Genomic DNA, 15,418 nt, shown 5'->3' with positions numbered 1-15,418 from the left:
AGAAGGTTCAGAAAATGCAAATTTCCATTACATCCACCACCTGCAGAATGAAGCTTTCAAGAAACCCTCTGGATAGTGCCTAGTGAAGTGTATGAGTACAAAATTCTCTAGTACAGAAGCAGCATTTTATTTAATCTTTGGGAGCAATTGTAAAATTGCAATCTACCCAGTAGTAAATTACACAAACGTGGAAGATAGAAATCCTTTTTAATGGGAATGGGGGTGGTAGGTGGGGTTGAGGGGAGGAAATTATTGATCTGAAAGGCTAATGGTGCTGCACCAGGCTTTTTCTGTGCGGTTGTTATGTTTCAGGGGCCATGACGTGATCCGGGTGTATCTAAAATCTACTGAAGAGAGGGGTATTTTTCCTAAAAGGGTTTCATTCCATTTCAAAGTCAGAGAAAGCGAATCTCTCAAAGAGAGAGAAAGCCTTGCAAATAAGATGACTTTTAAATGAGCATCTCATTTACAAAAAGCCTATTGAGAAATAAAATTCGCACCACTAACCAAAGGGCAAAATATCACGATTATCACTCGGACTTGTTAAAAGCAAACTTGCTCCTTGGTCGTTCAGGCCAGTGCTACATGTAAACTGAAACCCTCTTCTGAGACTACATCTAGAAGAAACACATTAGTTGTGCTGTGTGGCGACGATCTGGGAGGTTTTCATTGTTCTTTAAAACCCACATTATTTAATCATTCTAATCAAACTTCACAAAGGCTGCAAAACAAGTTAGGATTTTAGTTTGTAAACCAGCACAGATGCAGGATTTTTACATATTGGAAAACACTGGCTTGAACATTGTTTTCCTGTATTTAATGCTCTTCAGAATATTATTTTTCAAAGACAAAACTTTCAGGGGGCTTGTTTTGTTTTAATGTATCAACAAATGCAATACAGTAGAAGTGTATAGTTGGTTTTCCTTTGCCAGAACAGAATTTGGTTCTATACTACAAACCTATGTATAATGGAGACATAACTAGGTCTAAGTATTTATTGCTTATATAGCTGGAGAAAAGGAAACAGTAGGAATTCTGCATGTGTAAGAACTAATATTTCAGAATATTACCAGCACTATTATGCTAATAGTCACAACCATCATACCATATTGTTAAAAGTACTATTTCTTCCTTGATTGTCCCTATTCATATTTTTTAATTTTTTTTTTAAAGTTTAGATTCATAACTGTAAACTTAATTTTCAATATGTTTAGAAGCAAGTTCAAGAGGGTTGGGAGGAATGTTAAATGGGAAATGGAATCATCTCTTCCTCTAAGAAGTTCTGGTACTCCAAGCTCTTAAATGTACTCCACATTAAAAAAATTAAGAAAGAAGTCGTCTAGCAAATATATTTCTTAGTTTGATGACAGTGCTTAGTGCCTGATGTACAGGAGATATTCACATCATACTTCTGGAAGGGAAGGAGAAAAGGAGGGAGGGAGGAAGGAAGGAATTTATATTTTATGTATGTCTTATTTCCTTCTTACCATCGGCATGCTGGAGCTCAGTGAAACTTCAGAAATCATTTCATCTAGCCTTCTCACTGAACAAATAAGGGAACTTCTTAATGTGATATAATCCCCAAAGGCATAGACCTGTGCTTTATTTGGGGACCAGAAGTCTGTGGGTGTTGGTCACAGAAGGCACACATTTCCAATCCCTTTATAACCTTTGGAGGGCCACTTCAAAGGTTTCTCAAAACCTAACTTCCAACCTGTGTTTCACATACTGGAGATAACAGAAATCTACCTTATAATAAATATCTTATTAAAATATTTGACAGGACAAAGTAGGGAAAGGGTATAAGCTTTGGCATTAAAGTGGAATTCAAATCCAAGTGTGATCATTCACTAGAGCTGAAAATCAGACATATCATAGTTCACGTCTTTCAATCAGTTTTCTCATTTATGGAATGAAGACCACAATGCCTATGTCAGAGGATTAAAGGAGCTAATATATATGTAAGGTGCCTGATAAAAGCTATGGCATTTAGTAGGTAGTCAAATGTAATTCCTTCTCTCTCCCCTTATTTTAAAATGCTACTCTTAAAAAGAACACCTACCAATGCTATAAGTTTCCACAGTGATTTTCCAAGCATTATCTTACTTAAGTAGGGCAGCTATTACTTTCCCTGTTTCACAAATGAGAGATTAAGCAACCTGCCCAAGTTCGTAGGTAGCAGAACTGAGACTCAATCTGATTTCAAGGCACTAAAGGGGCTGTTCTTCGGGGAGCTATTCTCATATAAAATAAAATTGCCATGGGAAATTTTAAAATACAAAAGATAACCTTCTAGGGTGAAAATCAAATTAGTTAAAAGTAAAATATTTCCAAGTTTCCTATAAACACATGGATAAGAGCAGAGTTTGGAAACCACGAGAATAATTCAATTCTGACTTCAGGGACAAATTTAGGTGGCTATTAATTTTTTGCTACTATATTTTATATGTACTGTGATGAATGGTAGATAAAGCCAGAACTCCCCTACTCCAAATCAATCATGCATCTGTACAAAAAACAAGCTAGAAAAATATTTGGGTGTGATGGTCCCTGTTTTGTTTTCATGTATTTTGATTTTTTTTTAGACTTAGACCTGCTGAACCTAATAATCTGTGGAGCCCTATCCAAAGTCTAGAAAATCAAATTTTATTTGTTTTAGTTGCTCTTTTAAAAAGTATAAACAGCATAAATCAATGTGCACTGGCATCAAAATCAACCGGACTAATCAATCGGACTAAGCATTCAGGAAATTCTTGTTTTACATTTTTGATGATCCAGTTCTGTGGGTTCCCCAATGTTAAGTACAAAACTTTTAGTCTTGAAAAGATGTTACAATTTGCTATCACAATAAATTTTTCAATAGGAAATATAAGTAAATCCCATCATCCATTGTTGTTCTTTCTTGTTTTACCCAAGGAGGCCCTCATTGTCAACTTCTACGTCATTATTTTGCACATGCTTATCTTCACATACACAAGCGCTAAATTAAAACCAAAGCCAAAATAACACAAAAGGTTGTCATTTTCAAAATTTCAGGTTTTCCTCCTCCAAACCTTCCCCTTGCCTCTTTTGTAATCAGAAAAATTAATAGTAATGATACAAAATTTCACAGGGATTACCTTCTGAACAAATCTGTTATTATCCTAGACAAAAGAGAATGCCCATACTACTTCTCACTAAATCAAATACAATAAGCCATTCAAAATTGGTCAGTGTATTAAAGCAATGTGAAATAAAGCAATAGCCTAAAATACAGTCAGCTCTCCATTCACCTTTTTCTTCTGGTTGGCAAAACAAAGATTCATAACTAAAAATATCAGAATCTAGGACAGTGCAATTCAGTTTCCACCTGTGTCTTCTGTTCTGGAAACTGCAGAAAGTCAACTAACAAGACAAGACAGGTTTGAATGATCCTTCAGCATCCATCTATTCTCAAGAAAGAACTGAAATGCAACAGAATACCAATCTGGTATATTCTATCTCCTTAGCAAAATGATCTGTTGAGACGTTGAGATAAAAATGAGCCAGGAATGTAGGTCAGCCAAAGTAATGAGGAGCTTTCAAGTTCAGAAGAGTTCAGAAGGATGATAGCTTCCAGAGAATCAGAAAGAACTAGGGTTCCCTTGAAATAAAGTTACTTCATAAAGTAATTCAAACGTATTTAAATCTCCCATATTTGAATATAATCTGTGATGACAAAAAAGGCATTACCAGATAGAATTTGCTGATGCATTAGGTGAGGCTTACTCTTCTCTAGTAAAGCAAAATGAAAAAATGAGTCAATTGTTTAGGTAAGTCAGCCTGAAATATAAAGATAATGGAGACAGCAGTTGGGCTTTACTTAATTCCCCCTGCCCAAATTCATTTGTATACTCACATAGGGTCCTGAATCCCAAAATGGAACTTACCTGCCTGTTAAAGCACACAGGAATCAAACTAAATCATATTAGTACTGTAGAAACCATAGGCTGGAATTATATGACAACTTCCAACACCTTTCCCTGACTTACGTATAATGATGTTGGTTACTTTCTACAGTTAGGCCTACTATATTCTGAAGAAAATTCTGTCCTCACTGAGCATCTATGCTCCATGAGTTATCTGAAATGGTAAATAAAACCCACATTTTCTCTTCCTAGAATATCAGTGATTGGTGTTAGCAATGATTTGTGAAAAATAAACCACATTTCTAGGAATGCAAATGATTAGAAGGAGCATAAACTAGTCTTTATAGCATTCAATTAATGTCAGTACTTCTTTTATAGCAAATTGAAGATAGACATTAAATATTTATTCTGAACAGATTATTTAAACTATAGCTGCTTTACCTAGATGATATTTTCATTCTGTACTTTGCTGTCTAGGTCTGGCCACTACATCTAAAGTCAAAAGGAAGATTAAGCAAATCTATGACATTATGAAGTAGGGTTATCTTACACCTGAGATTTTGTTATATTCATTTTCCTTCTAATAAAATTTAATTCAACTTCAGAAAAAAATTTTTCCTAAAAATACTTGAGTGAGAATTGGCTTGAAACTTAAAGATGAATTTGACTTGAGACTCTAAACACTGAAGAATTTAGTGACAACCCCTCTTTCTCAGGATGAAAAAGGAACAACAAAACCCTAAACTAAAGGAGGTTATAACTTCCTTCTCTCCAAACATGGGAGACATGAAAATAAAAAGTATTTCTATCCAGCACAACCATGACAGGAAAACAAAACTAAAAAAAATAAAATAAAATTAAGAGACAACTGGTCATAGGTGTACAGCAAACTAAAAAATAAATAAAGGAGTAAAAACACATACACAAACACACAGACATATGGATAAATTAATTATTCAGTATAACATTAACTTCTGACTTCTTTCCTTTTATTAAGGTAACAATAGGAAACTGGTTCAGGGACAAATTCTGAGCACTCAGATTGGATTCCTCAGGAATGACTACAATTGTCATATAATGGACATCCATGGGAATTAGTTTTAATGGAATATATGTAGATCAAAGAATACTTATCTTCTCTTCCAAAAGTTCCAAGCATAACAAATTGTGTTTTTATAAATGTGTTTGTTTTACATATTACATAAATCAATTTTCTATTGAATATAGTCTGAAATTAAAGTGATGGCTAATTTAGTAGTCGTCCACTTGGTCTTGCAATATTCTGCATGCATTGTCAAGTTTCACACTGTTCATTTTCTAACAAGCAGTTTTGTTTTCAAATGCCCCAAGGCCAGTTACTGCGTCTAAACACAAACTTTGTTAAGTAAAGAAATTTCAAGCAGCAAGAAATTTTAAACACAACATCATGAGGAGTCCAGTGTACATTGCATCTTCTCTAATTTTTGACTTCTTTCTTCTCATATACTTACCAGTTTTTGTAATGTATTTTTCATTGTGGTGAGTCTCAGTTTGCAGGAAAACACCCAATTTATTAATCATAGAAGACTTCTCATATCTACTCTGGTCAGGGTATGTTTATCTTACATGTTATGAAAAATCATTTTTTCTAAAAAGATTTGCATTTCAAAATCCTAACAAGCATATGTGTTTTTTAGAACACAATATACACTTAATAAACAAATATGTTTGAACATCATGTTTATATAAAGTAGCATATTCAACAAATACTGATTTGAAAGTGAAAATACCTTAAGTTTACACATGCCATGAATGATTCATCAATGTCATTCATTATTACGCAAAGTATTATCTTCTCCAAATGAAGCGTAATTTACAAAATTGAAGAAAAATAACAGTCATGTTATGGGTAAATGTATTTATTCACTTTTATTACAAAAGGGACTTTTATAACAGAATTGTGTGAAATAATTGTTTCTGGAAGTATGAAAGATTTAAGAGAAGGACTTCTTTGGAAAAAAAGAAAACCTACTTCTGTTTTGGAAATTGTAATAATGTATGCATACATATGAATAATTATCAGGAAGATGAGTTACCTAGGAGAGTCATTTGTAAATGCCTAGCACTAAAGTCACTAAAAATAAATCCAACCTTACTTGGGAATAGAGCAACTTTTTTATTTTGCTTTAAGTGGTAAATTAGGCACAAGTCTCAACTTTCCTTTTGTCAATAAAGATTTCGGTAGCCAGTGGTAAACTTTTTCAAATGAAGAGAAAGTGATGGGAACATTTCTATTTACTCATTCAAAAAATGTAATACAGTGAAATCTGGAAGGTAATTTGTTTTCCTTTTTTTTTGTATTAAATTCCAAACAATTTATTTATGATGAGATTTAAAGATTTCTTCCTAGGAGATATTATAATGATTCATTTTTTTTTAGAGCAATTACATCAAAGCTTAAATGTTTGTTAGCTAACTACTAACACATTCCTTTTCCATGTCCTTAGAATAAAATTAAATAAGGTAAATTCCATACTTATGCAACATAGAAAAACTCCCTGGTAAAATTAGTTCTTTTTCGTTAACTTATAAACCAGGTAAAATGGAACAAAGTATTCATATTGGGAATACCAGATTATATTATTGCCACTTTTAAATAACAAGTTTACTTAGAGCTACTTTAAAGTTTATTAATTAAATATAAATCACAATTAAACCTAAACACTAAGCAGCAGTTAAATTTAATTATACTAAAAATCTGCTCCTTCAACTCTGTTCAAAACTGTTAAAACAGACAAGAAGTCATAGTTACTTTCTAAATAACTTTATAGTAACCTCCTAGATAACTAGTTGCTATGGCAGTTTACAACACTGAAAACTATCACATATAATATGGTTAGTGCCCAAGTCATGGAGAAAAACCACACAAAACATTAACCCCATAAAGATGAGCATACAGTCCTTTCTAACAAATATTAAACATGGTGTACTCAAATCTATTGAAAAAGTATATCGAAATTTATTTCTCATTTTTAAACCTTTGTTCTCAACTACTATACAGACCTACAAATAAAATGCAGAAACTTTTTTTCCAATTTATTTATAAAGCCAAAAAAATGACTAACTTTTATATTCATCTTCACTTCTCTATACATGCACTGACCCTAAGATATTTCCTCTTCTCTAGCTCAAATACAACCAACATGAAACTATTTTAAACTGCAATTTAAAATTTATTCAGAAAAGTGCTGAATGTTACACTTGACTGGGTTTTGTCCAGCCCAAAAATATATATTAAATAAGTCAAATATCTGTTAAAACTTCTAATTGTCTAATTCAGAGTTTTTCTGTATCACTTGACGGAAAGGCTTTTTGAGATTATGATATACTACATTGCCGGTTTATTGTAGAACAAACGGTATACTTTATCATCACAATTAAAGCTGTAAAATTCATGAAATTGTTTCCAGTATCCCATAATTGGATTTACTTTTAACTATTATCTATTTGGCAAAGTACTTTAATAGGACTTGGTTTGCAGTAGTCATGTAAATAAGCACAAAGTAAATTAAACTCTATTATTTTTCACAGGAAATTGCAAAAACTTCACCACCAGGCGAATCTATTGTTTTCATTTGTTTTTAACTATTTTACAACTGGTGCAAATATTATTCTGTCATTCTCCACTCCCCCTTCCTTCCTCCCCACTCCCTGATTTTAAGGTTCATATTATTTGGTGGTTGTTTGTTTAAAAACAACATTGTAAGTATCTTCATGAATTTTTTATGCTAAGCATCTACTTAGAAGAAAAGTTAACTCCCATCTAACTGATGTTAAACGTAGGAAATGAGTCCTGGGTTACCCAGTTGGGACAAATCCTTAGGTGTGGATTCAGAATGGGAAAGTTACAGGGAGGTTTCTATAGTCACTGATAAAAGTTAGGACAGCTTGATTCCAGAAATCTCACCTTTTGAGCTGCTTTGGAGGGACTCTTGTTTTTGCTGCCTTTAGGTCTTCCCCTGGGTCTCTTAGGAGAGGGCTCACCGGTTGGCTCCTAATTGTGGGGGGAAAAAAATGCTGTTGTGGCAAGACCGTCTGAAAGAAATCGACCCTGACTCTTTAGCTGTTATTTTCTGAAACGACTGCTCAATAGAGCCGTTGGAACACATTCAGTTCAGGCATAAATGGATGATGATGGTACAGAGTTTACAGAAAAGTGTAATAACCATACTTTTAATGCAAGGGTCCAAAGAGGAAACTCTATTTTGTATATGAAAACTAGATTCTATTTCAAACCTACAATAGTAACAAAGGCCAAAATATTGCATGCTCTAGAAAGAAAGTCATATATTTTGAAGGTGTAAAGTTTACATGGTGATGCGTTTGGCAACTCACAGAAATAATAACCATTTTATATGAATACCACTATCCATTATACTAGTATTTCAAACAACAGAAATATGAAGCTAACGTCATAGATATTTCAACCATCTTCCATATTGAAAAGGCAGTTTTTAATCATCTCTGTATACCTGCATTCTAGGTCTATTACGCCTCAAACCGACACATTGTGAGTGAAATATTGGAGCAATTATCCAAGTTCTTCAGTTCAAAATAACTCCATTCCCCCTAAACTTTCCAAATAATTATGGTAAATCTGTGGTGGGAGGTTTTGCTTGAATTATCTACATAATTGCTTCAATTCTCCACTTCCTTTTGGAGATGCAGACATGGTCTCCAGTCTAAATTTAAATAGCTTTTGATAAAAATAAACAATTTTTCTTCAAAACTTTCTTTTGAGAAAACTCTTACGGGGGTGGATTAGAGAAAAATAAAAGGCTTGGCGGGGGAAATGAGGAGGAATGGAGTGTCTGGGAAGGAGAAATTGAAACAATCACTAGGTTTAGCAAAACTTTAAATGGCTCCCATGCCAAGTAGTAAATACTCAAGTGGTTAAGAGAATGTGATGATTAATATTCCAGATCCTAAATATTTATCCAGTGAATCATCTATTCACATTTCATTCAGATTCAGTGATTAAGTGAGACTAATTAACTTAAAACACATGAAAGTCCTCAATGGAAATTCGCATCCTATTTACAGAATCTGGGGAAGGTTCCCTGCAAGCTTTCTGTGGGACCACTAGAGCCAGTTGGGCACATCCAGTGCAAACACATTGGAGACACATTTTTCTTTCTTTGTGAACTCTGTATTAACTCAAAGGTAAAAACATCCAATCACCTCCAGACCCCAGTGCATTTTCTTCTGGAATTTTTTTTTGGGGGGGGGAGCAATTAGGAAAGTTAGGGAGAGCTAGGCGGCGGATGGGAAACAAGTGGGGGAGGGCAGAGACTTCCTGGGAGGTGTAAAACAGGATTCAAATGCGGTGTAAAGTGTCGCTTGGGCAGAGCGGGAAAACTCAGGGGCCTCTAGATTAGCTTGTTTCCTTTGATGATTTCAAAAAGGTACAACTCTCTCAGTTTTTCTAAAATGCACTGGCAAGCAAACATTGTTCAATTTCCCCACCTTACTCTCGGGCAGCTTTGGGACTCTAGGATTATTTTCTAATCGGCCTATTTGCCACGAAGGAAGTGATTTAAAGCTAAGGAGCGAAGGAGAAGTTTTAAAGCCCAAGAAGTGGAGTTTAAATGTTCTCAATAGACATATCCCGCTCCAATCCTGCCCGCCGAGGCTTGGAAATTGCAGCGAACAAAACCCCCAGCCTTGGGCGCTGCGCGCAGCTCTGCAAGCGCCGGCTGCACGCTTAATTGGTTGTATCCGCAGACAAAACCCTCCACTCCGCGGGGTCCCGGGCTCCCCTCGATCCTGCCCTCCCAACCCCCAGCCACTCGCTTAGGAGAAGAACATTTAATGTTTGCAGCTCTGAGGCGCCGGATTCGGGGGCAAAAGGGGGACGGGACGCCTAACGAGGAAGCGACCCTAGCTACCGTGCACCCTCTCGGACACTCTGGCGTACTGAACCAACGCGCCCTTGGCCGAACGAGTTAACCTCGTCCCGCGGGGGCCCAGGCTCCCCCATTCGCCCTTCCCAGGCCACCTCCGGCGGCTGCCGCACAGCATTTAAAGAGCCTTAAGAGGACCAGGCAGCCCGGTCCCCACGCGTTCTTTGTCGGGAGGGCGCGAGTTTTGGGCCACCCGGAGTTTGAGGAGGGCGCCAAGTGGGTGACTGCGGCGCACCCGCCCCCGGCCCGCGAGCAGCCCCGGGAGGCGGGAGAAAGAGCCCTCGATCCCTAGGACTCCAGCCCCTTCAGCCCCGATCGGCCGGAGCGTCCCGGTCCCCGGCACCTCCTTCCCCTCCGGCAATTGCAAAAGCGGCTCGGAAAGTTCTGGAGAGCCCTGGTTTGCGGGACCCCGGCCACTTGCAGTCACCAGGCGATACCGCGCCACTCAGGGCCGTGCACAATAGCGAAAGTCCGAGGAAGAGTTTCGCCCAACCCCACCTCCCGCCTTCCCGCGGCCGCCCGCCGCGGCTCCCCACCTCCCCGCCCAGAAGAACACGGGCGCCCCGGGGCTCCGCGGCTCAGTCGTGGGGGACTCCGCCGCCCGCCCTCCGCCCCCTCCCCCGCCGCCGGCGGGCAGCGTGCCGTGGCCGGCGACTGGGCTCCCGCGCTCGGGTCGCCCGGCGCGTCGCCCGGCCCTGGCAGCGGGAACGGGGGTGGGCTGGTGCCCCCACCGCGCCCGCGTACTGACTTGCTGCTGCTTCCTGGGTCGGCCGCGTCCTCTCTTCTGAGGCGCCGGGGCGGCAGGTTGTCCCTGGGCTGAAGTGGACGGCTGCCCGGCGCCTTCACCGCGTGCGCTCATCCTGCCTCCCGCCGCCGCTAACGCCGCTGCAGCCGCTTCGCCTCAACTGCCCGAATCTGCTCAGCACCTTTCGGGCGATTAGGTGATAGGGCTGGAGAAGCAGGCTGGGTGAGCGGGCGCTGGCGTGCTGCGAGGGCTGCTGTTGCTTAGGCTGCCGCCGCTGCCACCATCAACACCGGACGTCCAGCGGCTGCCAAAAAGAGAGAAGAGGGGAGGAGGAGGAGAGAAGGAGGCGCTGCCGGTGGCGGCGGCAGCGGTGAGTGGGTGCCGGAGGTAGAGGTGGCGGTGGAGGTGGAGGTAGCGAGAGGAGGAGGGAAGCGAAGGACAAGGGAAAGAGGGCTTGAGGTTGGAGAGCCTCTTCTCTCGGTTTGGGATCAGGAGTTGCGGGCACCGAGAGCACTTGGGAAGCGGCTTGGAAAGGGAAGAGGCTTGGAGTGAATTGTGTCCCTTGAAATGTTAGGCGGGGAAAGAATTCCTCCTCCTCTTCCCCCCCGCTCCGCGCTCACAGAGCAAGAGAGAGAGAGAGAGAGAGACAGACAGAGAGAGGGAGAGAGAAAGTGCCTTGGGCAGTCGGAAAGTAATGAGAGGTTGAGGAGATTCCGCCGGGACAGGGTCGGGCACCGAGCACAAGGGAGGGACAGAGCAGTGGGTGGCACTGCGCCTCCTCGGGTGGCGGGAGCAGGCGGCAGCGGCAGCGGCACCGGAGAGTCGGAGGGGGACGGGCTGCTCTCTCCGGCGTCCTGAACCAAGCGCGCGCTGCCCTGGCTCGAAGTTTTCTGAGTTCCTGCCCCAGGATTCAAGTGGGATGAGTGTGTGTGTGCTTGGGGAGGGGGTGGCGGCCGGTGGGGGGTGGGGAGTGCCCACCTCTAATCGTAGGCGGATAAAGGGGAGGGGGCTGCGCAGGAAGAAAAGTATGAGGAGGAGGGAGGCCAGGCGGACCGCCGAGCCAAGGCGCCTGGCCGCGGGCCAGAGGCAGCGTTCGAAATACAACTGCCTCGGCGGCGGCGGCGCCCGGGTGCCACCCGGAGCCCCGCTCACGTGCTCCCGCCCGGCGGCGGGGTTAAAGGGACAGGCTGGGGATCCCGGGCCGGCTCGCCTCGGGCCTCGCCCCACCCGCCGCCCGAGGTCACCCCTGGGCATTTGTCCTGGAAAGGTGAGGAAACGTGACTATCCCAGAGCCACGTTTCGGGGATCGGCCTTTACCTGCGCTTCCGCGGTGCGGAGCCAACACTTTGCAGGAAGACTCTGGCTGCACCCGCGGCAGCGTTCTTGCTCCCTGAGAATGGAAAGGGACTACAGAGGAGTAGGAGACGGCCCCTGACAGCCCTCCTCGGTCTCGGAATGCCCTCCCCACAGAGCGCGCACGCACATACAGACACATGCACGCAGATACACACGCACACAAGTGTAAACGCATGCACACTTACTTGCACGCGGATACACGTGCACACTCGCGCGCTCAGATGCACTCTCAAACACACGCACATTTACACACACAGGCACGCGGATAGGCATGCACATTCGCAGACACGTGCAAACAATGTGCACACACGCACACGGAGCGCGCCAGCTTCTTGAGTGAACCTTTTTCCTCCGGAAAAGACTGAGGCGAGGGAAGTCTCCCCGGGTTGCGACGCTAGCAGTGTAAAGGGGACCTCGTGGATTGCTAAGCCCACAATTGCACCAACTGCCCAACTTTCCCTTCAATTTACCTCGATTTAACCTTCTCCCTAAGAACTCCCTTTCTGCCAAGTCCTAATTTTATAGCCTGGGCTGTTTCTGAGTTATGTGAACACCCATAATGGCCACAGTCCGTTTTTAAGAGGTGGAGTACATTTTAAAATGTACCTCTTTTCATCCTTGAATAACACAAAACTCTGAAAAAATTAGGTTCAGGTTTTCACACATCACACCCAAAATTATTTTGGACTAATTCCAAAATAAAATCTTTCACCTGGGGGAGAATTTTTTTTTCCCAGATACAGACCACCGTGGAATAAAAACGCCTACTTTGCAGCCCTAAGCCTGGAGTTAGGCACCGCCAGGTTCCGCGGTGCATATGGAGGAGGCGCATGTAAATGTCTGCTTTGGCGCGGCGGCCCTGATTGGTCAGCGTTGCCATTTTAAATCCATTTCCAGCTGCCCTTTGCAGAGCTGGGACACTTTGCTGCACGTTGAGTGCTCTGCGGGAACCCAGGGTTTCTCCTGGCTCTGGGAACGCTTAGCTGTGATGGAGAGGGAGAGCCCCCATCCCTCCGGATGGAGCCCTGCAGCTGACTGGGGAGGGAGGGGTCTAACAGGAACCAAAGGTTTTCTGTCAGGGCTTGGCTGAAAGATGGTATCTTCATCAAAGGGACTGAAATTTCACCTACTAATGATTGCATTTCACCTACTAACATTTCCTAACTGCCAAGTTTGCACATTTTTTTAATGCGATCACATGTTTGCACTGTGGTGTGCACATTTTTACAAACATATACAAAATGGGCTTGTGTGTGTGTGTGTGTGTGTGTGTGTGTGTGTGTGTGTTTGCTTTTTGCCAGGAGTAGAGAGAAATTCGGAGGATGAATGTAGGCAGAAGTTATTGAGGATTTCAGCCAGCCAGTTTTATACTGGGTACCTCATTATATCCTCGGATTTTTTTTTTTAATGCGCACAGAGGTTGGAAAGGAGGGGATTCCAAAATTTCATTTTTGCATTAATGCCTGCATATAAGAGAAGCACAGAAAAACTGAGGGTGGGAGGATGTCCAGCCACTTGTTTTCAGGCTGCTATCAAACTATTTCATTCCTTTTGAATTTATAACAAGAAGGATACAAAACAAATATTGTAGCAAGATTTGTCTAAATCGCTTTTACATTATTTTCATTCTTTGAAAGTTGTGTTTAATTTTTTCAAGTTTCTGTATATTTTCTGTAGGGGAGACATTAAACTTTGTTCTCATCTTTGAAATTATTGAGACTTTTACTATACGAAATGGTGCTCTTACATTATTTTTATTAAGTTAAATGGCTAGATTTTCTTTTAAAAGAAACAGAATTTTTTTGTGTTTACATTTGAGGGTTCCCCCCCTCCAGTTTAAGTTTCTCAACTGTTCACTTCCTCATCTTTATCTCACCATATTCTACCCATCTATTCAAGGCTAAATTTTTCTTTCTAATTTTAAAACTTTCCAGGTGGCTTCTGTCCACATTAAAATGTTCCTTTTCTTCTTCTGCACCTACTATAGAATTGAGCAATTAGCACCTTGGTTGTATATGTTAACAAGGTTTCTAATTATCTGTGACACATGATAGTGTTTAGATCAGGCCCGCTCATTAGTGGGTGGTAACATTAATATAGTGGACCCAGAACATCATTTTTAAAAATAAATAGAATAGAGAATATCACATGTAAAATTTCTGTTTTAGTTATATAGTACATGTGTGTAAAAACTGTATTAAGATAGGTTTTATTTTCACCTTTAACATCTTGGAAATTGGGATATATCATAAAGTTCAAGGTGTCCTAGCACTGAGTTATCACATATTAGGTAGTATCTTTTCTATTTTAATGGTATACATGTTTATATGTAATTTTTTTTGCACCAGTTTTCTGTAAGTAGTTTTTAGTTCATAATAGACTTTTAGTACTTATTGCTATGACAAAGGTACTCATAATAAAGTTACTATTTTACAAGATGTACCACACAGGATGAGAAAAGCATTATATATATTAAAATGTCTTCAAAGTTCTTTTGAATAAAGAAAGATACATCTGCCGGGCGCGGTGGCTCACGCCTGTAATCCTAGCTCTCTGGGAAGCTGAGGCCGGTGGATTGTTTGAGCTCAGGAGTTCAAAACCAGCCTGAGCAAGAGCGAGACCCCGTCTCTACTAAAAATAGAAAGAAATTAATTGGACAACTAAAAATATATAGAAAAAACTAGCCGGGCATGGTGGCGCATGCCTGTAGTCCCAGCTACTCGGGAGGAGTCCCAGCTACTCGGGAGGCTGAGGCAGGAGGATCGCTTGAGCCCAGGAGTTTGAGGTTGCTGTGAGCTAAGATGACGCCACGGCACTCTAGCCTGGGCAACACAGTGACACTCTGTCTCAAAAAAAAAAAAAAAAAAGAAAGATACATCTGTGATGAAGAAACTGAGGTTCCCACATTGCACTTTATCACATTACATTTACATTTTAATATATTCACAAATTAAATAATAATATAATGATTTTATCAGATTATAACAGATTGAATTAATCACGAATGTATTTCATGTATAACTAAACAGAAATTTATTATAATTCAATATTTTGGAAGTCAGATCACCAAACAAAATGAATTTGTTCACTCATTTATTCAACAGATCTATATTGAGTTGGTTTTGCAGAATCTCACCTATTATTCTCCCAGGACTCAGAAATGTAATTCATCTGGAACTAGAAAGAATTTCTTTTAAAACAACTAGGTACTTATTTAAAATCTGTTTACCTATCACATTAAGCCTTCTGGTATTCTTCTCTATCTAGTACATTGTTTGTTCAACACTATTTATTGAGCACTTACTTTGTGACAGGATTCACAGACCATTCTTTTTGAAAAAAGTCATAGAAGCAGAACAGAAATGGAAGAATTTGATTTCTACCTCTCATTTATTGACATACTGTCAGCCCCAAATAATCCACATCTCTATGTGTTAATATTATCAAGCAGCTTTGGATAGCAGGGGGAACAAGGGCTTTGAAATCAG

The 15,418-nt window shown here is 40.6% G+C and overlaps 1 protein-coding gene across 2 annotated transcripts in view; it reads right to left on the bottom strand.

Annotated features, from left to right (window-relative positions):
• HMGA2 (high mobility group AT-hook 2) overlaps positions 1–11,489 on the bottom strand; it is a 125,001-nt gene extending 113,512 nt beyond the window's left edge. For both annotated transcript variants that reach the window (XM_012642029.1, XM_012642030.1), the window contains exons 1-2: positions 10,578–11,489; positions 7,834–7,920 (exon numbers count right to left, since the gene is read on the bottom strand). In XM_012642029.1, coding sequence (XP_012497483.1) covers positions 7,834–7,920; positions 10,578–10,688 — 198 coding nt within the window. In that variant the 5' untranslated portion in view covers positions 10,689–11,489. The remainder of the gene's footprint in view (positions 1–7,833; positions 7,921–10,577) is intronic.
• Positions 11,490–15,418: the final 3,929 nt, after the last annotated feature.

This window comes from Propithecus coquereli, unplaced genomic scaffold (assembly GCF_000956105.1).
Source record: "Propithecus coquereli isolate 6110/MARCELLA unplaced genomic scaffold, Pcoq_1.0 Scaffold172, whole genome shotgun sequence".
Lineage (NCBI taxonomy): Eukaryota > Metazoa > Chordata > Mammalia > Primates > Indriidae > Propithecus > Propithecus coquereli.
Note: the sequence above shows the minus strand (reverse complement) of the source record. Positions and strands in the feature narration are given on the sequence as shown.